Raw genomic sequence first — 26,658 nt, forward strand, 5'->3', positions numbered from 1 at the left:
CACATTGCTGGCCACTGTTATTTGCATCACGCCATGGAATGAAATCTTCACTAAACCAGACCTTCATTGATTCTCCTTCGCGTCCATTGTACGGTCCAGTAAGATTTGGAGCTGGTAAGATCAAATTCTTTGACATATGGTGAAAACCAGGCACAGTGATTTCTTTATATCCAACTTTCGTTTCAAATTTTTTCACTGGGAACTGTGGATTGTTCAGAAAATCTGTAACAAGTGTTAAGACTGTGCTTGGCTTATAGCAACAGTTACATGCCCAATAACTTTTCAAATTTGGAGAACAACGTAGAAATCCACTGACATGTTCTAGTTTAATCGCGATGATTTTACCACTCATCGGTATCTTGAAAATCCCCGGTGATCTTCCAGTTGCTTTGTAACAGATTGGTCGACTGGTCGCTTTCACATATCCAACTACAAGATGAAAGTGCTGTACTTTTAGGTTCCAAATAAACGAGGGAACCTAATAGCGGGGGGGGGGTTGAAAATTTTGCTTCTGAAAACCCCAAAATAAGGTAAATATAAAAAGACGAAAATTAGAAACTTTAATATAGTTACCATTGACGGAAATCTTGTATTTAGAATACATTGGGCCTCTCTGTATTTCGCCTTTTTGGTTTATGAAAACTGCTGTCAAATAAATCAGCATTGATTCTTCTATATTTTGAATTGTGACGTCGATTGTATTCTTTTGAACAATGACCATTAAACTGGCGTTGAATTTGGAATTGCCGAATGTCGTTGTTCCTGTTATATCTTCCCAAATTGGTCTGATCTTTCTTGCATTATCTTTTTGGTAATGCACAGTTATCCAATCAATTTGTTCATCAGCCAGAGGTAGAAGTTTCCATTGTAAAGTAATATTGGAATATTTCGATACTGACTGCGACGACTTTAGTAAAGGCACGATCGTCCCGCATGAAACTGCAATGAAATAATTGCGAGGCGATAAAACTCAAAACAAAACAATATACACACTTATCTTTTGTCCTGTGAAAATCTTAGTTGTATTTTTCTATCATGTAGAGAAATGAGAGTGTTTAGTAGTGAACGAAACTGTATTTTCAGTATTCCCCTTTTTACCTTGGCTAGAATTAAGTCAGTAAAATATCTTCAAAAAATGGTAGGTGCAACTTACTTACCTAAAGGTATAGACAATATGATTGATAATGATAAACCCGTTAACAGATACATTTTGGATGTCATCAAAGAATTTCACTTACGACTAACTCGTTCAAAAAGCACTCTCTTTTTGTAAGTTAGTTGTTTGTTTACTTCGATGTAATTTGACCTCCTATGCAACTTTCCAGCAAACTTTACCTTACTAATCAGATCTATTTTTTAGCGTCTCCTATTACAACCAAACAGCCTCATAAACATATTATCTACAGTGAAAATCACATGCCAAAATCATGATACTACCTGTGAGGACCAATCGCGATTTTATTCTGCGCGCAATTGAGGTAGAAAAAAGTAACCATGACAACAATCCAAGATCTTGAATTAAGTTCAAAGTTGATATTTTTATTCGCGTATCGTTGAAAACACAACTCGAAAATGTCACCAACGCTTTTTTAAAAAAGTCAGTGATGATTTGTTTATTATTTCAGTTACTGTTATATATTTGGGAGTTATGTAGAAGATTTCTTTTGAAATAAACTCATTTCAATTACACTTTGAAGTTTCTGGGAATTTGTCGGTCAATAGTAATAAACCAGCTGCGCTGGAAGCTCCGGCTTAAGGGATTAAAAGATGTGAAGAATGAGTTTGTTGAGTTGTGTTAGAACGTTGCCCACAAACTAATAATCAATCAACATGAAAGGGGTTGCGGAACGAGCGTTCCGTTTTCGCAAAGCGAAGTTTTGTGACTCAGGAAATTCAGCGCTCGCTGCGCTCGCTGCTAAAAGCGATAAAAAACATACTTTTGATTGCCTGGCTAAGGTTATTGACAAATCTTCCAAAAATGTAAAAATACATAAGAAAAGGAATGAGAAAATTGCCAAAGATTACCTAACGGATTCGATCCACACCAAAAACGTGTAGTTTGTAAAACGCAAGAATTCCTTCACAACTCGAAGACGCAGAAAGTAAAAATTCTAATACACTAATTTTTTTTATAAGCATACGATAAATTTCGGCTGAAGCTTACTATGCCTAAAGCTCAATTTTGAGCCTCGAGTTATGCTTAACGCTATGCTAGGTAAGAAATTTATGAAAATTATGGTTCTAAAAATTTCTTTGGCTCAGCCTCAATGTATACTTAGTATATGCTTAATTTTTCTGGAAATTTGAGCTTCAGTATGCTTATAAACGTTATGCTTATAAAAAAATGAGTGTACTAAGGTATCGAGCACTTCACTAAAAAGCGGGATTTTTATCTCGTACCGTGGGTGATGTTTAGTATAGGTTAATAGAAATAGGGTAGCTTTTCTTCAAATCAATTTTGCAAAAAGAAGTCCTCAAATTCGACAACGTAACAAAATTGGACCATTTTAAAAAATACGTTATACCCAATGAAGTATAAGCCTAATTCTATCCCTCCGGGCTTATACTTCATTAGTTATACCCTTATGTTAAGCTTGACAGAGTTTTTTAAACGGCTAGGTCTTAGCAATGGGCATGAGATGTATTGAATTATTCTTGAATATCAAAATTTTCTGTTATGATATGTTTACATTTTTTAATAGAATATTATCTAGTATAATAATTTTTTAAAAAACTACAAATTTCTTTTTTTACTGTGCATAATAAATATAATAAAAATATTATAAATAATATAATAAAGATAAAAATCAACAATCTACCTTTACTCTCGGAATTTTTCACTAGAGAGTAGTTGTATAAAACACAACTCATTTTACTAAATATCGATATCATAGATATCACACAAAATAGGTCCCTCACAATTCCTGTTGAAAAGTTGAAAGTTTGTAGATGAATCTAATTCAGGACACAAGAGATTTAGGTTGCTGGGCTTAAGTCTGAGCCCTGAAAGAATTTGCAATGTTTAAACTAGGTATTTATCAATCCAGAACCAATTAAGACAATCATGGATTGTGAGGAAAGAACTTGACAACTTTAAAATCTAGTATCAAACAAACGAATTAGTTGTGTTCGAACGTTGCCCACAAACTACTAATCAGAACAGATCAGAAAGCAAAGCAATAAATCTATTGCAGAGCGAGTATGAGAAATAATCTTAACGAATGAATAAACCAGCTGGAAGTTTAGCTCTTCTAAGTGATTACACATGCACTTTCTTGCTTAAACAACCAAGCCCATCCCCCGCCCACTCATCCTCAACTAAAAAGTTCAAAATTGGAGCTAAAGGAGATAAACATTTAGAAGTCAATATTTCCAAGTTCTTATAAATTTATTTATTTCTAAACTTGCCAATAGCGAAGCAATGATGCGCCGTTGATTTGATTGTCCGGATAAAAATTTCGTTAATGGGATAAACTTTCGCGAGGATTGGATTTAATTTCACGATTGGGCCTACCCGCGAAATTTAAAAATTTTGCAGGGACTTACTTTCGCGGGTGGCAATATTTTCACGATTTTGTGACTTAACTGTCAAATCGTGCATTTTTGTTGTTGAAATACACATTATTAGCACTTCTTTGATGCCAGTAAACAAAAACATTCAAAAAGTATTTGTTTGACAAATTTTGAGTTTTGTTTAGAAAATATTTCGCGGATGAGGCCTTTCCAAAATTTCCATTGAGACTTAAATTTCGCGGATGACATGACACCCAAATCCACGAAATCAGCAAAATTTTAATCCCCGCAAAAGTTTATTCCATTAAGCCCGGGTTTTTAGCTAAGCATTATTTTTTCTGCTGGGATAATACTTAGAGAAGAGTAGGATAAACCAAATAAAATGGTTCAATAGTGTGTATGTAATAAATATTGTTATATTTGGAAAAAAAAAAAAAAAAAAACCTGTTTCGCGTTTGAAAAATGTTCAAAAGGAACGGTCGCCCCAGCCAATGAAATTACGACAAGTCCAAAAAATATTATTTTCAGTTATAACACAGTGTGAAAAAATTTCTCCGATCTTGTTCAAATTTACGCAGGAATAAGGAATTGTGATTTAGTATCCTTTACTGAATTCTCCATAGTGATATGTTTGTAAAAAAATCTGTGTCGGGTTTTGAAAAAAAATCAAAAGGAACGGTCGCTAGCCGCGACGCGACGAAATTACGACAAAGTCCAAAAACGATCATTTTTTTTCAGCCATAATTACTGTGAAAATTTCTCCAATCTTGTTTTAAATTTACACAGGGAATGTGTTTTTAGTATATCCTTTACTGAATTTCTCATAGTGATATGTTTGTAAAAAAATCTGTGTCGGGTTTGAAAAATCAAAAGGAATGGTCGCCAGCCGCGACGAAATTACGACAAAGTCCAAAAACGATCATTTTCAGCCATAATTACTGTGAAAATTTCTCCAATCTTGTTTAAATTTACACAGGAATTGTGTTTTAGTATCCTTTACTGAATTCTCATAGTGATATGTTTGTAAAAAATCTGTGTCGGGTTTGAAAAATCAAAAGGAATGGTCGCCAGCCGCGACGAAAATTACGACAAAGTCCAAAAAAAACGATCATTTTTCAGCCATAATACTGTGAAAAATTTCTCCGATCTTGTTCAATTTTCACAGGAAGGAATTGTGTTTTTTAGTATCCTTTACTGAATTCTCATAGTGATATGTTTGTTAAAAAAAATCTGTGTCGGGTTTGAAAAATCAAAAGGAATGGTCGCCAAAAATGATTATTTTCAGCCATAACACTGTCTGACTGTGAAAATTTCTCCAATCTTGTTAAAATTTACACAGGAACTGTGTTTCAGTATCCTATATTGAATTCTCATAGTGATATGTTTGTAAAAAATCTGTGTCGGGTTTGAAAAGTGAAAAGGAACGGTCGCCAGCCGATGATGAATACGACAATAACAAAGTCCAAAACAGGATCAATTTCAGCCATGCATAACACCACAAAAAATACTGTGTATCAATGGCTGTGTGTTTGAAAGTTACATTGTCAAGTTTGAAAATCCAAAAGGGACAACCACCGCAATTATATCATCATGAAAAATGACCAAAAGTCCAAAATAGATCATTTTTACAGCATAATAACTATACTACCAGTCGGGTGTTTAAGATAAAAACTGCAATTATTGCTCTTTTCGGAAATTATTGCCGAAAACGGCAATTTTTTTAACGATGAAATGCTGAATCAGCAGAAAAATAAAAAAGTAAATAAATGAAAATTGCCGTTTTCGGCAATTATTGCCGCGTTTTTTTGCAAATAAAAGTTGATTTTATTATTGAAACACGTGGTATTTGACACCCTCGCGATAAATAGGCCCACTTTGCCTCGTTTAGTTTTGTTTTCAACTGGTTTATGTTGGAAATGCAGATAGCAAAATCGAGTCATATGTAAACAAATTTACAACGGGGGTTTTGTTATCTCTTTCTGGCTGTGTTTCGGCATCGATGCAGGATCTTTTAACTTATTATTTTAGAACTTTTCATGTTATTGAGCAACGAAAAATTGAAAACAAAAAAAAAAAAAAAAAAAAAAAAAAAAAAAAAAAAAAAAAATCACTTTTAAAAATCCGAAAAAAAAACCTTTTTCTCGATGCAATTTTACTATTTTCAAACACCTCTGACATCTTTGCCCTTAAAAGGACAACACATTTTGCTGATTCAGCATTTCATCGTTAAAAAAATTGCCGTTTTCGGCAATAATTTCCGAAAAGAGCAATAATTGCAGTTTTTATCTTAAACACCCAACTGACTACGATTTGGTTGATACTTTCAGCTTTTGGCTATCGTTTAGTAGCAAAAGAGTTCTTTTTGGCTTTCGTTTAGCAAAGGAGATATTTCACGTGGTAACCTGATTGACTTTTTGATTTTTCAAGCATATACAACAAAATTCCCACATCTCGCATGCGCAGATCTAGAGAAAGGATGCTCCACTCGCTTCGCGCGCTTCGCGCGCTCAACGCTCGTTCCGCAAAAAGAAAAGTAATAATTTTATTGTAGAGCGAGTATGGGAAATAATCTTAATGAATAAATAAACCAGCTGGAAGCTTAGCTCTTCTAAGTGATTACACATGCAATTTCTTGCCTAAAGTGCCAACCCAACCCCCACTCACCGGGAGAAAAATAGCCTAAATTAGAGGCCACGGCTTTTAGCTAAGCATTAGTCTGTTGGGATAATACTTGGAGGAGACTAGGATAAATCAAATAAAATGGCACGATAGTGTACGTATGTAAACCTGTGTCCGGTTTAAAAAATCTTCAAAAGGAACGGTCGCCCAAGCCTTTGAAATTACGACAAAGTTCAAAAAATGATCATTTTCAGCCACAATACTGTGAAAATTTCTCCGATCTTGTTCAAATTTACACAGGAATTGTGTTTTAGTATCCTTTATTGAATTCCTACAGTGGTATGTTTGGAAAGAATCTGTGTCGGGTTTGAAAAATCAAAAGGAACGGTCGCCAGCCGATGATGAATACGACAATAACAAAGTCCAAAACAGAATCATTTTCAGACATACATAACACCACAAAAACTACTCGGATCGTTTTCAAATTTACACTGTAATTGTAATTTAGTATTCTCTTTTGAATTTCAATGGCTCCGCTGTGTGTTTGAAAGTGTCATTGTCAAGTTTGAAAATCCAAAAGGGACGACCACCATTTATATCATCATGAAAAATGACGAAGTCCAAAATATGATCATTTGTATTGTACAGCATAAAATCATGAGAAATGCACCAATCTTACTCAAATTTACACGCAAGTATTATACTGAATTCAAATATATTAATAGTTTGCTCTCAAAAAGTTTCCATCAATCTTGAAAAAGCAGAGTTTTTTGGTTTTGTGCATCTAGAAGAGAAGTTAGCCAGTTATATGCATTATAAACACTCGATCAGCTGAAGATTCGTGGCCAAAATTTCTCCAAAGACTTTCCACATTGTTAGAGAGCCAGTATGCATCAAACTTCTCATAAATCATGTCCAAAACCTCATGAATAATGATGAAAATGATCAATTTTTCACTGAGATTTGCCAATATTTGCTACACAGTCAGCAAAGTCAAATACTTTCGGCCAATCAAATCACAGTATTATCGGAATCAGTGATCCGTTTTTGTTGAATCGGACAAGATCAGATTAGATAAACAAACAAAAAAATGTCTTGACCGTTGTTGTTGTCGCCGGAAGAGAGAGAATTAAAGGCTCCTAGGCCGGAGCAAATATTCATACTGATACAGTCTGCTATAGTAGGATTTGCTTTCTTTCAGGTCGACATATGCTTGTGTTATGCTTAGGAATTCTGTAAATATGAGCCTTCATACGCTTATAAGCGTGCTGCTTATAAAGAAAAAACATGTAGGGGTAAAAATAATGGGCTGAAATCGATGGGGATTAATACTCTCATGCTTTTATGGCTTGGGGTTAGAGTGTCATTGTTTCAAGTCAGTAAATGTAGCGGGGGTGGAAGAAAGCATGATATTTTGTAGTCTGATCGCAGACCTCTATAGATATACTTCCTATAAGAAACTTTTTTCGCTAGAGGATGAGCAGAAACCTAGATATTTTGCAGTGAGGACTATAAGTATAATTCCCCACTGGGGACATATTTTGCCAATTTTTCCAGTGAGAGAGCGTCGTCCACTTGGTCTGAGAGAAGGGGGTGTGTAAACTTATGCTACCTTTATTTTATTAATTCAAGGACACTTTTTATTAGTCTATTGTATTAGAATATAACCCCTTGTAATCCTGGTAAATTTGCCCACGGCATAAATTAGATAACGAGACATACTTGGGTCTGGTTGTTTCGTCACAGGACAATTCATCTTCAAATTTGAACCAGCAGCGTTTTCTGTAAAGAAAGTACCAATAATTTTGATGACATCATAATTAAAATCATAAATCAGGTGGAAGAGTTCCAATCATAAAGATAAAAGAAAATAGGTGGCTAGTCTTATTTGAACTTCAAAAGACCTACAATCTTAATCTTGTTCCCAGAATCTACCGTACTTAAACAAATGTTTGATTTTACTTATGGGCGCAATTCAATCGTGAGCGCTATAAGAATCACAAAAAAAGCAAGCTAAGGGACTGGGTATAAGTTTGCTTCAATCTTCTATTGTTACCTGAGCACCAATGATAAGTGTTTTCACATGGGAAAAGCTCTTTAATCAGGTTATACAAACCAGTGTCGTATTCTTTCAGTTCAGAATTTGTGTTCACAGGGCCATGCACTCCATTTGGTGGGTTCGGACCTTCACGGTGGTTGTTAAAATAACTTTGCATACCTATTGATAAAGATACCGTTGACTCTCGCTAATTCGAATTATAGAGATATTTGAATTATTGAAAAATATTATAAAAGGGCTTCTCCTTGACGGGGACTACGGAAGCAAGTTCGAATTATAGAAAAATTCGAATAAGTTCGAATAAGCGAGAGTTTACTGAACCTTAGGGTAAATTTTCGTGAGCCTCATTATTCTTAGCAAAACTCTTTTTTTCAGCAAATACGCTTTTACTATGCTTACCATGCATGAGCATTTCATTTCTGGTAATTTTTGGAATTGCAGTAAATTCAATTTTTGAGATTTCGTAAATTGAGGCTCAGCATTTGCTTAGGCAATACTTAACACTGGGCTAACTTTTTCAAGATTTGAGCCTGGGTATGAACGTGTAAGCTGTTCTCTTGGCATTTCGTCCATTTTTGATTTGTAGATTTTTATTTTTGGTTGAAAGCTTTGACCAACAGACTACAAGTATATCTATATAGATACACCATTAGGCAAAGAAGCTAACATTCGATAGAACCCACCTTCGGCGAAATATTCGCGATGGTTGGTAATAGAGTACGTATTATTCCATTTTCCCGCTCGCTTGGCTGCAATATACAGTCTTTTCAATCTTTCGTATAAATTCGTCACACCTCCTGCCAAACCAACTTCCTAAAAAATTCAAAAAATAATATCTGATCAAAGGTTTTGCTACCGTGAATAATTGAGTGTAAAGCCCCGAAGGGATGAGACGAATGTTTAATATTTTTCAAACAAGAAAAAGTGGAGCCTTATAATTTGAGCTGCGTCTAGAATAACGGATTGAATCTAGCCTTCACTGAGTGCACATTGAATGAAATCGGGATTTGTCTTCACAGCATGATATGTAATATTCATACGCTGTGATACTCATGATAAGGTTTTGTTATTATAAGATAAGTTATAAGATAAAATCTAAAACCACACCTATCGAGATATATTAATTCCCTGAAAGGCCTGAAAATACTGAAAGCTAATGATTTTAATTTCAAGTATAATTAAAATGTATATATGCAGCGGAGGACTTTGTGTAAGTGAAACTGAGTGAAAACCAATAACTTCTATCTTCTTTAACTCAAAAGTTTTCTTGTCCCTTTTTAAGTAACAATGCCATAAAAATCTCACTCCATAACTCAAAACTCCCTTAACTCGAACAAATTTGTGTTACTGGTACGTGTTCGAGTTAGCGTAATACTTATACGAGTCTAATAAAAAGTAGTCGTAAAGCTTACCGCAACTCCATGGGCAGCTTCATGAAAAAATATATCATCCTTATAATACCGATCTTTTTTCAAGCATAAAATATTTTCTTCACCACCCGAAGAAAATGGGCGGACAAGGGTGGCACCCAAACCACGTGCATATCCGATGTTATACCAAGATGGTAGATTACTATGCTCTGGAAGGTCGGTTGTTTCTAGGTTTAAAAGTGTAAGGAGTATTGTGATTATACCTGGGGGGCACTCGATTCAAAAACGGCCGTACGTGCGGACCGAAATTAGGCCTTTGAAATTGGACCATTACAGTGCACAAAAAAAATGGGCCAAATTAGACTGAATTTTGGTGAAAAATCGACCCTTTTTAAGATTTCTGACAAGGCAAAATAAGGTCAGATTTTACAAATTTTACACCCTTAGAGGATGAAGTTTTGGATGAAGGATGAAGCCAATATGAAGTTTTCTGCAGTTTTGTGACCTAATTCTCGATAGCGTCGACCTTTTAAAGCATCTTTTACAGCTATTTGAGCTTTAATAAAGCAATTTTTTAGGTCTGCTGCGCCAAAGTTACAAAGAACTACCCCTCTGGCGTAGGGTGGACTTTTGGTGTGGGATTTAATTCCTCGCAGATCCGTAAGAAGTCTTTTTAAATTTCAAAGCGAGGTTGTGCCAGGCATGGTTTGGGAAGCCGTAGACTTGAACACAATCTCCAGGTGGAGCGGTAGTACAAGCAGAGGACGCAAATTGCAATATTTGCCCCCTATGTCATGGAAGAAAATGTATGGAAAACAAGAACGCGAGCGAAGCGGGCGCAAAATTTTTCGACTTTCAGTCCTTTTATGACTGAAAAACGGCCTTAATACGCTATTGTTAGTCAAGTATGCCTTGTTTGGTCGTATACAATTTTTTTGAAAATCTTTGATTTTATTTAACACTGACCATTTGTTGTCAAAAATCTGGTACGGCGAGCGACGTACCTGCCGTACCTAGTGTGGCGTTCCAAGAATTTCGCCAAAGAGAAAACCTTTAAAATTTAGAATGCCTAGATTGCTTGAAAACGCATCATGTGTTTTAATTGTTCGATGCTGCATGCATACAAGATGTTTTAGAACTACTTACTTTGCAAATTATTAAAGGAGCAAAAATCCTCTAAGTCTCTAAGTTAACGTGGTATCATTTTGCATTGTAGTAACAATATAAGTGACTACGGAGAGACGACCATTATTTCGATGCACTGCATTATTCCGCAATATATTGAAAACCACCATCAACGAGAAACTGTCATAAACGATGCTCTACAATTTGATACGCTCCTTTGTTCAGTGAATTAAATTAGAGAGTATCAACTGTACTTACTTTCGTTTATGCCGACCACAGCAAATCGTCCAGTGTATTTGTAGAATGCATCTCTCACGTCATAACGATCCGCAAATAGGAATCGCGTAATATGACACGCTCTCTTCAGCGCACGGTCACTGACACGTTCCGATGATACGATGGGTATTCCATACGCTTCTGTGTATTTATGGTAAAATCCATATCTACGACATAAAAAGTAATCTTTTGAATATTCTCATTCGAAATTCTTTATTCAAGGGGGCTATCAGGTAAAATTATGTTGAGTCGTTTCTTTCGCTTTTATTTCATACGATACTGCACTCGACAGAAAAAAGTCAATATATGTAGACGTAGTAGAAAGTTCTCCAAGTGCAAAAGAAGAATAAAGGTGAATAAGGTGAATAAAGCAATCGTGTGTGGATCTAAAACTACCGTGTTCTTAAAATTTTGGCCATCGAGGCTTTTTTTGTTCTTTTATGATTTATTCTTATGAAAAACGTATATAGTAATTAATACTTGGTAATGAAAGTTAAATCCTTTGGAACTTCATTTCTGATGGTATCACAAGAATGCGTATTTGTCGCATGTCCTTCTCGTTTGCCGTCACCCAAGATATTGGTTGTTGTTGTCTGTGATGATGCAATTTCCCGAGCTGAAGTGTTAAAAAGTTATTTATAAGATACAAAGTTTTATAAAATTTTCTTGGAATTCCATTAAACTTAAGAGTAGAAGTATTTGCGTGTACCAACTGGGTGAACCATTGAGTTTAAAGCCCGAAGCACTATTGAGGAATATTCAACCTTTTCAAGCAAGAAAAAGTGATTTCTTTAAGATTTGTGCTAAATGTAAATGATGGATTTAGTAGAGGCCACTATGTCTTCCCGTGTGCAGCAGCTTGTGCAAAGGGATTTTATGATTGAATATTGTTCCTTGAATGTAGAAGATCAAAATTTGAGAGGTGGGGCCGGGTGTGACTACCCGTTGCCATGGAAACTGACGTCATTGGTTACTATGGCAACCAAAATAAAAAGTCGTCAAAATTGAAAAAATTTTGTTTCATTCGAAAGAGCATGAAAAACTGATAAAGAAAAAGGTCACAACCTATAACTGAAAATGAATTTATCAGGAGATATTAAGGAAATAAGGCAAAATGACGTCATAAAACGATGACGTCATCGAAAAATAAAAATTTGCCAAAGTTCGAAAATTTTTGGTTTTTTGGAAAGAAGACCCTCCAATGAACATAAAATATTATTACGAAAATGTTTGAAAATTCGTTAAAAAAAGTCTATTGGCCAAAATTGACAATTTCATTTTTTGCCTGTCGAAGGTTGGAGCTGGCCCACCAAGCACATTACAGGCAAAATTTAAAAATATCAATTTTGGCTCATAGACTTCTTAAAAAGGATTTTCAGACTTTTTTGTAATAATATTTTTTGTTCACTGGAAGGTATTCTTTCCAAAAAACTAAAAATTTTTGAATTTTGGCAAATTTTTATTTTTCGATGACGTCATCGTTTTATGACGTCATTTTGCCTTATTTCCTTAATAACTCCTGATATATTCATTTTAAGAAATAGGTTGTGACCTTTTTCTTTATCAGTATTTCATGCTCTTTCGAATGAAACAAAATTTTTTCAATTTTGACGACTTTTTATTTTGGTTGCCATAGTAACCAATGACATCAGTTTCCATGGCAACGGGTGGTCACACCCTGCCCCACCTCTCAAATTTTGATCTTCTACATTCAAGGAACAATATTCAATCATAAAATCCCTTTGCACAAGCTGCTGCAAACGGGAAGCTTTTTCGCGACATAGTGGCCCCTACTAATTGAATCCAGAGCTTTCTTTATATTTTCACACAGTATGCAAACTCATTCCCGTGTATCCCAGGTTTTATTGACGCCAGAGAATATCACCTGGCGCTATTAATTATCAGTAAGCATATCAAAAAACTGATAACAAGTTGGGATTGAGGTTGCGCACCATATTATTCAAAATATGGCGATGAATTTCACTTTCGATCTGGTGTTTGTGTGAAAAACAAGCGGGCTTCGTGCATGGGATGGTGATTTAGAATAAATATTGTAAACATACTTGTCAAGATGAGAAAAAGCAGAAATCTAGATTTTACCATACTTCGACAAAGTTTCATCAGAAATATCAAAACGAATATAAAACAGTCAGATTTCTATTGCATAATTCTTTTATTAAGTAGATGTTGAAGCAGAGTATCTACAATCGAAAATCGATATCTCAAATTCACGTCCTTTTTAATAATGATAGCGGTGACCTCTACTATTTTTAAAACTAACATTGATGGTGTTTTTATCAAAAAACTAATTTTTTTTTCATTCATTATTCTCTATTATGAATTAAAATATGAAATTCAAAAAGTCATTGATTTAGGTAAAAAAGAGTCAAAATCCGCTGAATCGCCGGCGATGGGGAAATGGTTCCACACCTAGAGTAGTTCGGCCATCAGCTTGCAATTATTAGCGTAATTATGCGCCACGAGATGCACCACCTGTGTGGTTAGATAAAATGGAAAAACTGCTTCAAACCATCACTATTTTTAAGACTTTGACCTTCCGACCCTAGAAATTTATTTGTATTATAAATCATACCGATCCACCGACCCATATTTTTCTGAAGGCCTGAAGGTTTTCCCATTAAAAAAAATAATTACCTTATCGGGGAAACAAATGTCGGAGTTTTATTTAGTTGGGGTTTTTTTTTTCGTCGGGGAAAAATTTCGTCACCTAGCTAGAGGCATTTTCGTCACTTTTCCCTGACCAAAATTTCAAATTCGTCACTTTAACTAAATTGTCCAAAAGAAATGGTTTCCTTCACTAGCTCGAAAATGGATCTTGTAATTCGACGTTTAAAGCACTATTTTCGGTAAATAAAGGTGTAAAAAATTGGATTTGAATTTTGGTTGCGGTATAAAATTTCGGGTAAATGTTTTGGTCGGGGATAAAAAAATCGGGTACAAGTTTTTGTCAGGTGATAAAATGTCGGGGAAACATTTCGCCGATGTGAAATATTTCGTCACCCCCTCAGAATTTTCGTCACTTTACCCCGACATTTTTTTCCCCGACAAGGTAATTTCTTATCTGGCACCCGATGTAGAAATTTTCTTCCGACACGCTAAAGCTCTGAAGGTCGGGAAAATTTATTGGCCCGCTCCTTTAGAGCTTTAGCGTGGGCGGCCGCCAATACGCCATCGGAATATCAGATAAGGTAATTTCTCGCTCTCCAGATAATTTGCGCAGCGAAAGTTTCGCGCGCGTGGTCTGGAACGAGATCGCTTCCGTAAAGTTAGTATACACGTCTTAATAATGGTACCATTGCTGCGTACACATTTCGATGTAAACAAAACATTTTTTGGCGGTGGAAAGGACATCAAAACTCTTTTGAAAGATGAATTTCGGGCTCTTTTTGATATCTTTTAGTATTTCTTACTGTCATGGACTCTATTTCCACATGGGAGAGACAGAAAAGAAGTGTTTTATAGAAGAGATCCCAGATGAAACAATGGTCACAGGTATATTTTTGTTACGTATTTCTTTTTCATATTTTCATTTGTTTTTTTTGCTATCTTATAGTCCTTGCAGAATTTTATAAATTTGTTTGTAACATGTCTTACTCTTCATAATCTTTTTCAGTCCTACATTTGTGTTATTAACCAGATGGTGTCAATTGAATCAATCTAACGTCCAAATCAACATAGGGGCCAAATTGAAAAGTCGTCAACCAAAACACAAAATCAAAAATCTTACAAACAAAATAAGTAACTGTGATTTTTTATTTAAATAACCCTTAAATTTTCCAATTTCAACTTTTAAATCAACCGAGTCGCACTTTTGGACTCTGTAAGCAGGTGATTTTATCGAGACACAACTAGTGAGGTTTGTCACGGAAGGACAAGTGTTAAAATATAATGGACCTTCTTTTGAATAATAAAATGATTAATCAAAAATGAAATGATGTTTTAAAACAAGTACATACCCTAGTTAGTTTAATAGGTTTATTCATTTTGAAATAAGTCGAACAACAAAAAAGTACTGCAAGCAGAAACTTTTTTTCAAATATCGAATTCCTTCCGTGACAATTTCAAGACAAAAAGTTTTTTTCACCAGTTTTTGTGCAAGTCCACTATTCTTGATATTATTGCAAGTTCTAACTATTGGTACCCCCTAACAAAAAATGAAATTACATTCCAAAGCAACCTCTTTCATATTCACTTACAAGGTCTGAAATTATTGTCCTTCCGTGACACTTTCACCTTGTCCTTCCGTGACGGATTAAAAGTATCTTGTTTTTTTTAGAAATCTTGGACTTCAATGGGTCTAATTTATTGCAGGAGAGTGTCCTACAAGGTTTAGAACCATTGGGAACCAGCTCAACCCTGTATGGAGCTCAGAATAAGCTTAACTAAGGCTCCAGTACAGCGCTGTAAGCTTACAGTGTAGGCCCAGGCGGCTCTGGAGGCCTAAAAACCTGTTTTCTGGCAAAACTACTGTTCCCAGCGGGTTCTAAACGCTCAAAATCGCTTCAGCACCATGGAAATATGCTAATTAGAGCCTTTGGAAGTAGCTCACTTGCTTTCAAGGTTGCGTTTTTACGTTTTTTGCTTAAAAAAGCCTTAAAAACGCTTAAATAGAGCTTTTTAAGGGTTTTTAAGCTATTTTAGTGAAAATTTGTCGGTTCTGCCCCCTTCGCTGGACTTCAATGGGTCTAGTCCATTGCAGGGGAGTGTCCTTCAAGGTTTATGACCATTGGGAACCAGCTCAGCCCTGTATGGAGCTCAGAATAAGCTTAAAACTAAGGCTCTAGTACAGCGCTGTAAGCTTACAGCGTAAAGCCCAGGCGGCTCTTGAGGCCTAAAAACCGGTTTTCTGGCAAAACTACTGTTCCTAGCTGGTTCTAAATCCTCTAAATCGCTTCAGCACCATGGAAATATGCTAATTAGAGCCTTTGGAAGTAGCTCACTGGCTTGCAAGGTCGCGTTTTTACGTTTTTTTGCTTAAAAAATATAATCTTTCCTGTAAAATTTCCTAATTATTATCACCATTATAATTGAACAATAAAAATACAGTTCCAAGGTTTTGAAATGAGCTGAATAGTAAAAATGGCTATGATTCATGATATGATGTGTCACTTCACTAGTTTCTTCTGGTGGTATTTTGGTTTTAAAATTCTCTTTAAATTCACAGGAATCTGAATCAGCATACTTTTGTCTTTTTTAATGTCTTCGCTGCGTTCCTTCCGTGACAGAACCTTCAAAGTTCAATTATTCAACGAGGAAAAACTTTTATGAAATTTATTTTGCTTTGGAAGTAGTAGTACTATGAAGGCTTTAATTCAGGACTAATACTATTTTCATTCATTTTACCATTTTTCAAAAAAAGACCAAAAAAGGCTCTGATTTCCTTCCGTGACAGGAACGGGACTTTTCAATTTGGCCCATAGCTTGCTCGAAATGGAACGGAAACGACGATCGAACCAGTCAAACCAAATCGAACGCAATCGACTGATTGAAATTCGATTGTCAAACACAATCGAATCTCAATCGAACGTCAAAATTCTGGGTAATATTCAATTGGTTCGATTGTTGTTGTTCGACTGGTTCGACCATCGATTCCGTTCGATTGAGATTGTCTGGCTTTATTTATGCAGCTTCCCAACATCCAAGCTCTCAAACATAACAAGCTGAATAAAATTACTTTCAATTTCCCAAAATTATGCGATGAAAAATCTGGGGGTCAATGAATCGACAATCGAACGCAATCGCACATCAATCGGACGCAATCGAATATCAATCGAATCCGAAAATTGCTGTGACATTCGATTGAGACTCAATTGTGTTCGACAATCGAATTTGAATCGGTTGATTGCGTTCAATTTGGTTAGACTGGTTCGATCGTCGATTCCGTTCGATTGAGATCGTCTGGACATAATTGCCTGAATGTAAAAAAATTTTCTAGGTATATATCTTACATAAATAACAATTACGAGTGATGTCTTTCGTCTACCAGCATATTTTTTTTACCATGCTTTTGCCACGTGATTCCTGCTTTTCCCCAATCAATGCTTTGCTCGGGTTTTCCTCTGGATTCGGGTCAAAAGAGACATTTTAGTTTTGTTTTCTGATTTTCTTTGAAACTTAGGAAAGGTTATAACTAAACGTGTGGATGTTTTCGAAAGCCAAAAGCCTCTTCTTTTTGGACACTGTCATTTAAATGGTACAAAAAATAGCTGTTTTTGCACCATCTTTACACCCCTGACTAGTTTTGAAAATTAAAGACTCCTAAATGTCTACTAGGCCCTACACTGATACCTGTGGTTAAGTTAAAAGGTCCGTTTTCGGACCCATGCTGGTCCCGTAACTGTAAAAGGTATACTTAAAGAGATATAAGCTTTTGAACTGCGGTCCTAAAAAGGACAATGAATTGTCCTAACTGAAAGGATAATGAGTTATCCAAGATCAATAAGTCTTGATAGGGTGCTCCGATCAAGTCGAAATTTGGTACACATGAAGAACCTTATCCTACAACAAGATTCCAATTATAAAATCTTGTAAAAAGGTCCAAAAATGGACAATAAATTGTCCTAGATGTTGTAAAGTATGGGCAATTAATTGTCATCAAAATCAACTTTAAAACAAAAATTCATTCAAGATCCTCTCAGATCAAATTAAATGCGAAAACTTGTTTTTCGATATCTTTTCCACATCATTCATAGTAAACAAAAGTTTGAAGCTGGTTGACTGAATTTCAAGGCCGTGCAAGGTAAAACCTTGCCAAGATTTGGTTTAAGCAAAATTAAAACTGAGTGCCAAAAAATCGTGGAATTTAGTTGGGGAGTCTTGTTACCAAAGTCTAGCTGTAAAATTGGAACTTCAAATTGATATTTCTCAAGAACTAAAAGTTTTTGCCAGGTAAATGACCGCTCATTTTTTCTCTTATGATAAGGGCTTTCAAATGGCATAGGTTTTGAATTTGAAAATTAAGAAATTTTGACTGGCAGCTCTATACGCTGTTTTTTATGATTTTTGAAATTTCAACATTAAAAAAGAAAAGTCAGTATTTTGAAATAATTTCCGAGCTACTTTTTCAAACCTAATGTATGATAGCTCAAAATTCAAGTTAGAGTATCCTCTATACGATAAAGAAAGAATGAACAAAAGATTTAAATCCCAGGAAACTCTCAATATCTTGACAAACTTATAACGTATTGTCTAAGAAAACTGCAATTTTTTTTAGAATCTTCCTTACAATCTAGTTTTTATATTTATAAAAACTAGATTGCTGACGTGTGGAAAGGAATGTCGGCGTGACTGGTCCTTTTGTTTCGATAATAACATCAAAGCGGGAACTAATTTTCTTCTCGTTTCTTTATTTCCTTTTTCTTTCTTATAAGTTCACGCTTTCCCTCACACTCTCAAGCGTGGTTAGCTCAAGCGGTTAGAGCGTCTGTCTCATAAGCATGGTTTTCCGAGTTCAATCCCAATAGATGTCCAATTTTCCATTTCTTGATTTTGTTTTTGTGCTCATCACTTTAACTTTGAATCACATTTTCATGAGAGTGAAGAGATATCGACGCATTATGTATATAATGTTAATTGCTATTAGTAATTGCGCGTTCAATTAGATTATATGATCTGTTTCCTCCTAGTGAGGAGTTTAATACCCTTATAACAACCATTTTTTATAAGCATTGAATACTGAAATTCAAATAACGACCACGCAAGAAAGATAAGCAAACGATTGGATCAAGTGTCAAACACTTTGACCCGGAAATCAATTATCATTCTGCCTTTAAAGTATAAAACGAGAAGTTCAATGATTCTGAAAGAAGTTATTTGACGATTCTCTTACAAAGAATCGCTCGCTCACTCGCTGGCTGAAAGTGAAACTGAATCTGTCAGTCAGCAAACACAGGCGCAAATGCCTATACCCGCTCTTCTATATCTCAGCCTTGAATAATTGCTTGTGGTAAAAAAAAGGTTGAAGAAAAAAAAACTTAAAAAAGTTCTTATTAAGTGATGCTATCTAGCTTATCTAAACCTTACACAGAGAGCGGAGGAAATGCTAGTTACTTGTTTGATTGACCTTCATTATGATAGAAAGAAAATTAAAAAAAGTAATTTGAAGAATTGAAAAATTTGACACCCATCGGGATCAACTCGGAAACCCATGCAATTAGTTCCCGCTTTGATGTTAAAAACTAGATTGTAAGGAAGATTCTAAAAAGAAATAGCAGTTTTCTTAGACAACTACGTTCTGTTTTCTTTTTTTTGGTGCACCCAAGTTCATTTTGAAGTTCATTTTGGTGAATTCTTTCTTGTTCTGTGCCAAATGTCCGGAAGAGTGCACACCCTAACTATAGGGCCCCTATCTTTTATAAATGTCATATCTCTGTTTTTATGGTTGATGATATTTCCTACCATGAGATTTAGTAACTTGCATCAGTCGAGGCTAACATGCATAACCCTCACATGAATGACTAGGTTGGCCATTCAAATTTTATTAAAAAGTTAAATTTAAAAAAACTGATTTACAAAATTTGTACTGTATCTCCTAATAACAAAAGTGATGTCATACATATGATTAATATCATTAATGAATTTGAGATTAGAATATCATCTGAATTCTTGCCATCTTATTGATTTTAAGATCTTGCATGATTTATTATTAATATCCAACCACGCTTTTTTATTTACCTGCAATTCAATTTACCAAGTAACTCGCCAAAATTACTCCCACAGCAAATATGAGATTCTATGGTAGAGTAAAGCAGCGAGGGAAGCTGCGTAGTTCTTGCTCTGTTACACTTGTTTTGAAACTTTGCTGCTTTGATTGGTAATCAGGCATTTGATCTCAAGGTATTAGGAAAGGCTTGAAGATTATCTCTATTATATTTTGAAATTGAACTTTCTGTAAAACAATGCATTTTGTGATTGTTAGTGGGAAAGATGGCGGTGAAACGAAGGATGGAAATTACTGCGGTAATTGAGGTAAATTTCTGGTTGTCACGCTTGGCGTTCTAGAAAGGGGGTTGGGTCAAAGACCTCAACGTCAAAACGTTTGTTGTTGCAAAATGAGTTTGAATGTCATCCCCAATAAACCAAAATTTGTCGATTTAATCTCTGAGAAAGCGCTTCGATTCGTTAGGCCTTGATTACATGCTGAATTAGAAATAATAGTTGTCCAGGAGAACGCTACAGTCTATTGAAAAACAAATTACTCCAGCCAGTGCAGTGCTCCAGTTGAAAATGTTGAATATTGAGAATATTTCCTGGTATCTCATAGCTGAGAGGCTTTGCCTACACTGTCTATATAAGAAAGTTCTACGTGTGTACCAGGCTTAATGGAGAAAAAAAACAGAGGAAAGACAGTAGTAGGTCAAGTATTAATGAAGATGCAGGGTCCTGGCGCAGAATTCAATTGACTAAACAATTGTTGAAATCACATGATATTATTGTTTTGATTGGAAGTGTGTGAATCTGATTGGCTACTTTACCAACGGCTTTTTTTGGCACAAAATTCAAACCAAATGTAAACAAATTCAAACTGGGTCATAATTACCATGTTCTCAGTGAGTAGCTTCTGATGGGATTTTTGCTTAAATGTGTTGTAAGTTTTGGTTAGAGAGTATGGATCTCCAGACTAAGTATCTCATGAAATAAGAATCCCATTAACTTGAAATTTTGACCAGTGATAGATAGTAATAATTTAGTGTTATTTCTTATTTCATCAACTTTTTTTATGTTTGTTCATCTTTATAGGAAAATACCGTACCCAACTTTATGATGACCAATCCAACGATTACTTACCAGCAAGTCCTGGAATCGGAATGCATGTCGAAGTGTTAGACCCCGATAACAAGGTTGTTTTATCCAAATTCTACTCCTCTGAAGGTCGTTTCACATTCACATCTCACACACCAGGAGAGCATCATATTTGTTTACATACTAACTCAACTAGATGGAGCTTATTTGCTGGTGGAAGATTGGTAAGTTTTTGTCTTTTTCAGAATTCGTTTAATGGTTTTACGGATTTGGGATAATCGGACGATGTGAAATATTTTTCAAGATCATAAAAACCTCTAAAATCTTTTTGTTCAAATTCTTTTTGGAAATATTGAATTATCAGTGACAAGTTTTTGACTTTTAGCAGAAAACAATACAATTCTAACGTAAAAAGCGTGTTATAACCCATTTTTACAAATTTCAAGTTTTAGACAAAAAGATATGCAGGTGTCGCTCGGGACCATCAAAAGGATCTATAGGCAAAAGATCATCTGATTATCCCTTTACAGACTAAAATTTCTTAAACACAAGATAGAATTCAACCTCGCCCCGTGTATTCCAGGCTTTATTTACGTTACTGATTGATGTCAGAGGGGAGGGGGGACTTCTAAAAAAAATACGTCATAAAAATCTGAAGGCCGGTCTCCACTTTCGCGCGAAAATGAGTGAAAGTTTTTGTCAATCTTTTTTTACCTGCAGAAAAGATTATGCACATACATTAAAAAAGTTTCGAGCGAAAAAATAGAAAATTGAAATAAGGTCAACTTTTTTAAGCCGTTACGTCAGATTAGTGCAATTCCATTGGTAGAAATCGATGTAACGGATGAATAACTTTTTTTTTGTTCGCGCGAAACTTTTTTTTGACGTAATCTTTTCTTCAGGCAAAAAAGGTTAAGAAAAAAACTGTCGCCCATTTCGCGCGAAAGTGGAGTCCGGCCTTTACAATTAAATGGCAGTGCAACGACTTTAAAATCGAGGAGCAAATGAAATATGATGTTTTGTTTTTGAATTACGTTATCTTTCGCGACTGAAAAATAGCCAATGCCAGGGTGTTATCTAGCACCATCGTTAGGCAACAAAAAATGCTGATAATGCGCAAGGCACGAGGTTGGATAGCTCTATAATAAACAAGAAATTGAGGCCCCTGACTCCGATGGGCACATTTCTCTCGAAATTCCATGACTGAGCCCATGCTCGCACGTGATGGCTCCGTTTCGCTCCGAAGCGAATTGAGGCCATTCTATTGATTACATCCAAGTGAAACGTCACTTCTAACCAATAGAATGGCTTCATTTTGTTTCGGAGCGAAACGGAACCGTCACGTGCGAACATGGTCTGATTGTGATCTTTTCATACTTACTTAAGGACTTCTTTTCCTTATAAACCTAAAAGAGAGATCATAACTAGCCCTCATTGGTAATTTCATAAATCTGATGCTCTGTACTTATAATTTGCTGTTGTTGATTTTGATCAACTATTAGCTTTGTGTTCTTTGAAAATTGTCCTTATAAAAACATCACGGTAAATTCTTCACCCTTTTTTCATTTCAGAGAGTGCATTTAGAGATTTTGGTCGGTGAACACGCCAATGATTACGCCCAAATCGCCGCCAAAGATAAATTGACTGAATTACAATTGAGAATGAGACAACTCTTGGATCAAATCGATCAAATCACTAAAGAACAAGCTTACCAAAGAGTAAGTTTTACTTTTAAAACTTTCAACGATTCTTCCTTTAAACAAGAGAATTACCCTGCCCTTAATGGACGACTCTTTTAAGGGATAGCCTCAGTACAATTTTGACACTTTTTCCCCTTTGTTTTAACAGATTTAGTATGTTTGACAAGTTTTCAATATTTGAATTTGATTTTTTATCGAATAAGGAAGCGTATCAAATAGTATAGCGTCGTTTATGGCAGCTTTTTGTTGACAATGACTTTCAATCAATATCATCGAAAAACGGAGCGTATCGAATGCATGCTTTTTCTTTTATAAGAATATACTTTATAAGAATATTAAAGAATACCACTTTTAGAGCCTTTTACCTGTAAATTGCCAATTATTCCCCAGCAATGCTAAGAAGTTTCACAAAAATGCCAAATTCTTGCTTGAGGTATATATTGCATGCTAGATTTAGGAGGGTGGGTTTGCATCCTAACCTAAGAATATTGTAAGAATACTTCAGGATGATTTTAACCAAAAAGTTAAGAATATCCATGATAAATATGGAAAAACACGTCATCTTATAAAAAAAGTGTGTAGTAGAACGTCGAATTAGATGAGGCTGTTTTCCTTTGAAATTGAAATTTTTTGTTTTCCGTGTTTCAGTACCGTGAAGAACGCTTCCGAACCACTAGTGAAAGTACTAACCAACGCGTCTTATGGTGGGCGCTCCTCCAAACTGTCGTCCTCTTGGCTACTGGATTCTGGCAAATGAGACATCTCAAAGGATTTTTCGAAGCTAAGAAACTAGTCTAAATTTATTTCTCTGGTACTAAACCGCGAATATAATTTGAATTTGTTTTTCTCCCTAACCATTCTAGGAATTTTCAAATTTAGTAGTTTTCGTATTCGTATTTTTGAAATGCTTTTACTTTGACTTTTTTTGGTTCTGAGAAGATCACTCAGAGAAAATTCTGTTTCTTTGTATTGACTTTCGAAAAATTAAAACACACTTTTGACTGGGAATGGTGATTTTTAAAACTTTTTTTTTTTCTCGTGCATCTATATTCTTTTTTTTTCGAATTTTTAACTTAAAAACGATTGTGAGTTTATTTTAAGTAATTTTTTGGAGATAGGAGTGAATTTTTTTTTTGGTCGATTGGACTAAGTTTAATTATCTTGGTTGAATTATCCTTAGTATTCGACCGAGAAATTGACAGGTTTTTAAGTTACAATTTTTAACTTGAGGTTTTCTTGGCCTCAACTTGAAAACAACAAGAACATTTGTATTTGGGTTTGAGTTATGATCGGTAGAAAAGCCTATTTGAACCTGTGGCTAAGTTTTGTGTTTAGCGATCAATGTATCTTTCCAGGGGGTAACATGTCCCACAGATTTGGATAATAACAACATACTTAAAGAGCTTCTGTAATGTTTATATTATTAGAGAAACTTGATCTACTTGAATTTTGGCCTGGCATTTTTTTTCACGGGCTTGTAAAAGAATGGGAAATATTTTGTATAACCTTTTTAAAAAGCCGCACAATATTTAGTGACATTGTATATTATACCCAATAACTTTTCATGACCCGGTTTTCAATGAATTATATTTTGTCATCATTACTTGTATTTTTAGTAGAGTGAGAAATGTCAAAATATATTAGGAATATTTATTCATTTCTTTTATCAAAAAACCTGGGCATTTCTGTTTTTCAATTTCGGAATTTGTTCACACTTTTCTCTTCATTTAGACTTTATCATGGTGGCCAGCGACCCTTGAATTCCTTGAAACCCTTGAAACACTCTTGATTTTTCCTGCCCTTGAAACCCTTGAAACCCTTGAAAAATCAATATTATTGTGGGGACCCGTGAGGTGCAAGATTTATACCCTTGAAACCCTTGAAATCCCAAATTTTGTGGCCTTTTTTAGCCATTTTAACTTTCAGAAATACAAAAATTACAAACGTCAGTGAATTAAATGAGAAAACATTCTTTTGGAATCCCCGAGGTTCAAGGAGATATTCCACGCTCATTCTTAAGGGGTTTACCCTCTAACCCGTTAAGTGCTACTGGAATCATATGAGATCGCTAGGTCGGGGTGATAGAATGGGTTGTAAGATTATCAATTATCAGCCAATCTAAAGCACTGAAAATCAAAGATTTTCTCCGTCTATGGTTGGGCCCTCCTTTACCACAACTATAAAGAAAGTATCTGTTGAAGAATGTTATCGAGGTGCTGTTCATAATCAAGGGGATTGAAAAGACTAATTTGTTCAAACGATTTCAAGTTTTTTATGATTTTGTTAAAGAAAACGTCTTGAGTTGAAAAGTCTACCTTTCTCCTACTGTTCACAGATTTCCAACTAAAAACCCTAGGAACCCTTGAAAGTTTGTGGTAAAAAACCCTTGGAATCCTGGAAAATTAGTGAAAAATGACCCTTGAAACCCTTGAATTTGTTGAAAAGAAGTGCTGGCCACCATGTTTTATTGATCGATTTAAACATTAGATTACCCCTATTGAAGTTGACTTATCGTTAGATTGCAAGACCTGAATGAATTTCGATCACAGAAACGTGCCCTTATGATTCGCAGTATGATTCTGCTTTGGCAATAGTTCATTTGACGGTCAGCGTGAAAAACCTGTATGATTTTACTATCATAGCTTATATATTTGAAAAAAGTCTGAGCGACGATACTCAACCAGCAAAATAGACCTTCTTTTGAGAACGTTGAACATTTGCGTTCACATTTTCCTTCTTTAGCTCTCATCTTCAATTTAAGATTTATTGTTCGTCGTAACTCTGGATCATCCAGGGAAAGGCACACATTCTACCTTCTTTCACTGGGTAATTTAGTTTTCTTACCAGTTATATGTTTTGACTGACTGTAATTGAGGATTGTATGAATTTTCGTTGCGGTCTCATAAAACTACTGGAATTATTTTGCACGTCATTAAAGGTTTTGTTTTTTTAATAAGAGTGAAATTGCTTACTCATCAATTTTAATTCAAAAGTTTTTTCACATTGGATTGACAAGGATGTGTGCGGTGCAAGATTAGTCAGAAATTGCTTGTATCATAACAATACGACAATAGCAAGACACTGTCCTGGTATGAAATACATGTTTTTTTTTTATAAGCATTGCACTTATAAGCATATCTAGACTCAGATATGGGGAAAAATCTAGCATATGGCAGACATTACTTGAGCCTACGAAAAATGTTTTTTTCCTGATTTTGGCTGGAATTTTACGGATTTTCAGTATTTCCCTAAATTTATGTTTTAGATTTAAGCATCCCCTCAAGCATTTTTCAGCCTTATTAAGCTTTGAACCTAAGCATCTCTGAGCCTCTTTCGGATTTTTGTATGCTTATAAAAAAAACATGTATGTGTCTGATATGAAACGAAAACACTTACATGTAAAAATAAAACCCTTTAAACTACTGAAATTACTTTGAACGGTAATCTTTCATTGAGAAATATCATTGACCATTAAAAAGAAATGTAGAGAGAAAGAAAATTTGTCATGAAAGTTTTTCTTGGTTATCAATTTGATCAATTCATAACGTTATGAGCAATTAGTTGTGTTGTAGAGGAAAAATCTTTTTTAGAATATTTTTTGGCTTTAGCGCACTTTTAGAAGACCAAGGACCAAGGCAATAGTTATTGAAATAGGAGACCATTCGGTCAGCATATAGGGCAATCAAATTAGAACTAAAACTAACCAAAAAGTAAAATGAATCAGTTTATGTTTTTTGAACTCTTCTGACAGAGAAGAGGAATTCTTTTAGTTTATTTTAAAGAAATACTGTAATCAACGTTTCGGAAATTTTGATGCAGATAATAGCATCATCGTATATATAAGAATATTCTGTGTTATCGACGATCCAAAAAATATCTGCGATCTGATTGGTTAAAAAGAATACAATATATATTGTATTTTACATGTACAACATATGAATTAACGAAAAAATGTTGTTGCATTGTAGCGGTGGAAACAATCTAATGTCACTTTGCTACAAAATTTTGCCCTGCACTTTTTTCCAACACAAAAAATGCATTTTTTGGGTCACCGATAAACCAGTTATCAGACATTTGCTCATACAATATGGAAATATTTCACTCGTTCCGGATTTTCCGGACCTCGTAAAATATTTCTCATATTGTACTCGCAACTGTCCGATAACTATTACACGTTTTTTTTAAATTAGAACTCAGTTTATAAAAACATTGAGGCTGAAATTCGTCAAAAAAT

At 35.0% G+C, this 26,658-nt stretch overlaps 2 protein-coding genes and 1 long non-coding RNA gene across 3 annotated transcripts; 1 reads left to right on the plus strand and 2 right to left on the minus strand.

Annotated features, from left to right (window-relative positions):
• Nucleotides 1-7,780: 7,780 nt before the first annotated feature.
• LOC136812549 (uncharacterized) lies at nucleotides 7,781-10,765 on the minus strand. Its single transcript, XM_067069076.1, has 5 exons — nucleotides 10,756-10,765; nucleotides 9,604-9,788; nucleotides 8,875-9,004; nucleotides 8,189-8,350; nucleotides 7,781-7,914 (listed from the first exon to the last, which is right to left on the minus strand). The coding sequence occupies exons 1-5, from the start codon at nucleotides 10,763-10,765 to the stop codon at nucleotides 7,781-7,783; spliced, it is 621 nt and encodes a 206-aa protein (XP_066925177.1).
• Nucleotides 10,766-10,944: 179 nt separating this feature from the next.
• Nucleotides 10,945-13,143, minus strand: LOC136812612 (uncharacterized). The gene is made up of 3 exons (XR_010847370.1): nucleotides 13,026-13,143; nucleotides 11,443-11,578; nucleotides 10,945-11,129 (listed from the first exon to the last, which is right to left on the minus strand). It is a non-coding gene; the product is annotated as an uncharacterized lncRNA (long non-coding RNA).
• A 1,135-nt stretch (nucleotides 13,144-14,278) lies between these two features.
• Nucleotides 14,279-23,353, plus strand: LOC136812613 (transmembrane emp24 domain-containing protein 4-like). Its single transcript, XM_067069145.1, has 4 exons — nucleotides 14,279-14,475; nucleotides 20,722-20,948; nucleotides 22,296-22,442; nucleotides 23,073-23,353. The coding sequence occupies exons 1-4, from the start codon at nucleotides 14,352-14,354 to the stop codon at nucleotides 23,220-23,222; spliced, it is 648 nt and encodes a 215-aa protein (XP_066925246.1). The 5' UTR covers nucleotides 14,279-14,351; the 3' UTR covers nucleotides 23,223-23,353.
• The last annotated feature ends 3,305 nt before the right edge of the window (nucleotides 23,354-26,658 follow it).

The sequence above is a fragment of the Clytia hemisphaerica genome, unplaced genomic scaffold (genome assembly GCF_902728285.1).
Source record: "Clytia hemisphaerica strain Z4C2 unplaced genomic scaffold, Clytia hemisphaerica genome assembly, whole genome shotgun sequence".
Taxonomy (NCBI): Eukaryota; Metazoa; Cnidaria; class Hydrozoa; order Leptothecata; family Clytiidae; genus Clytia; species Clytia hemisphaerica.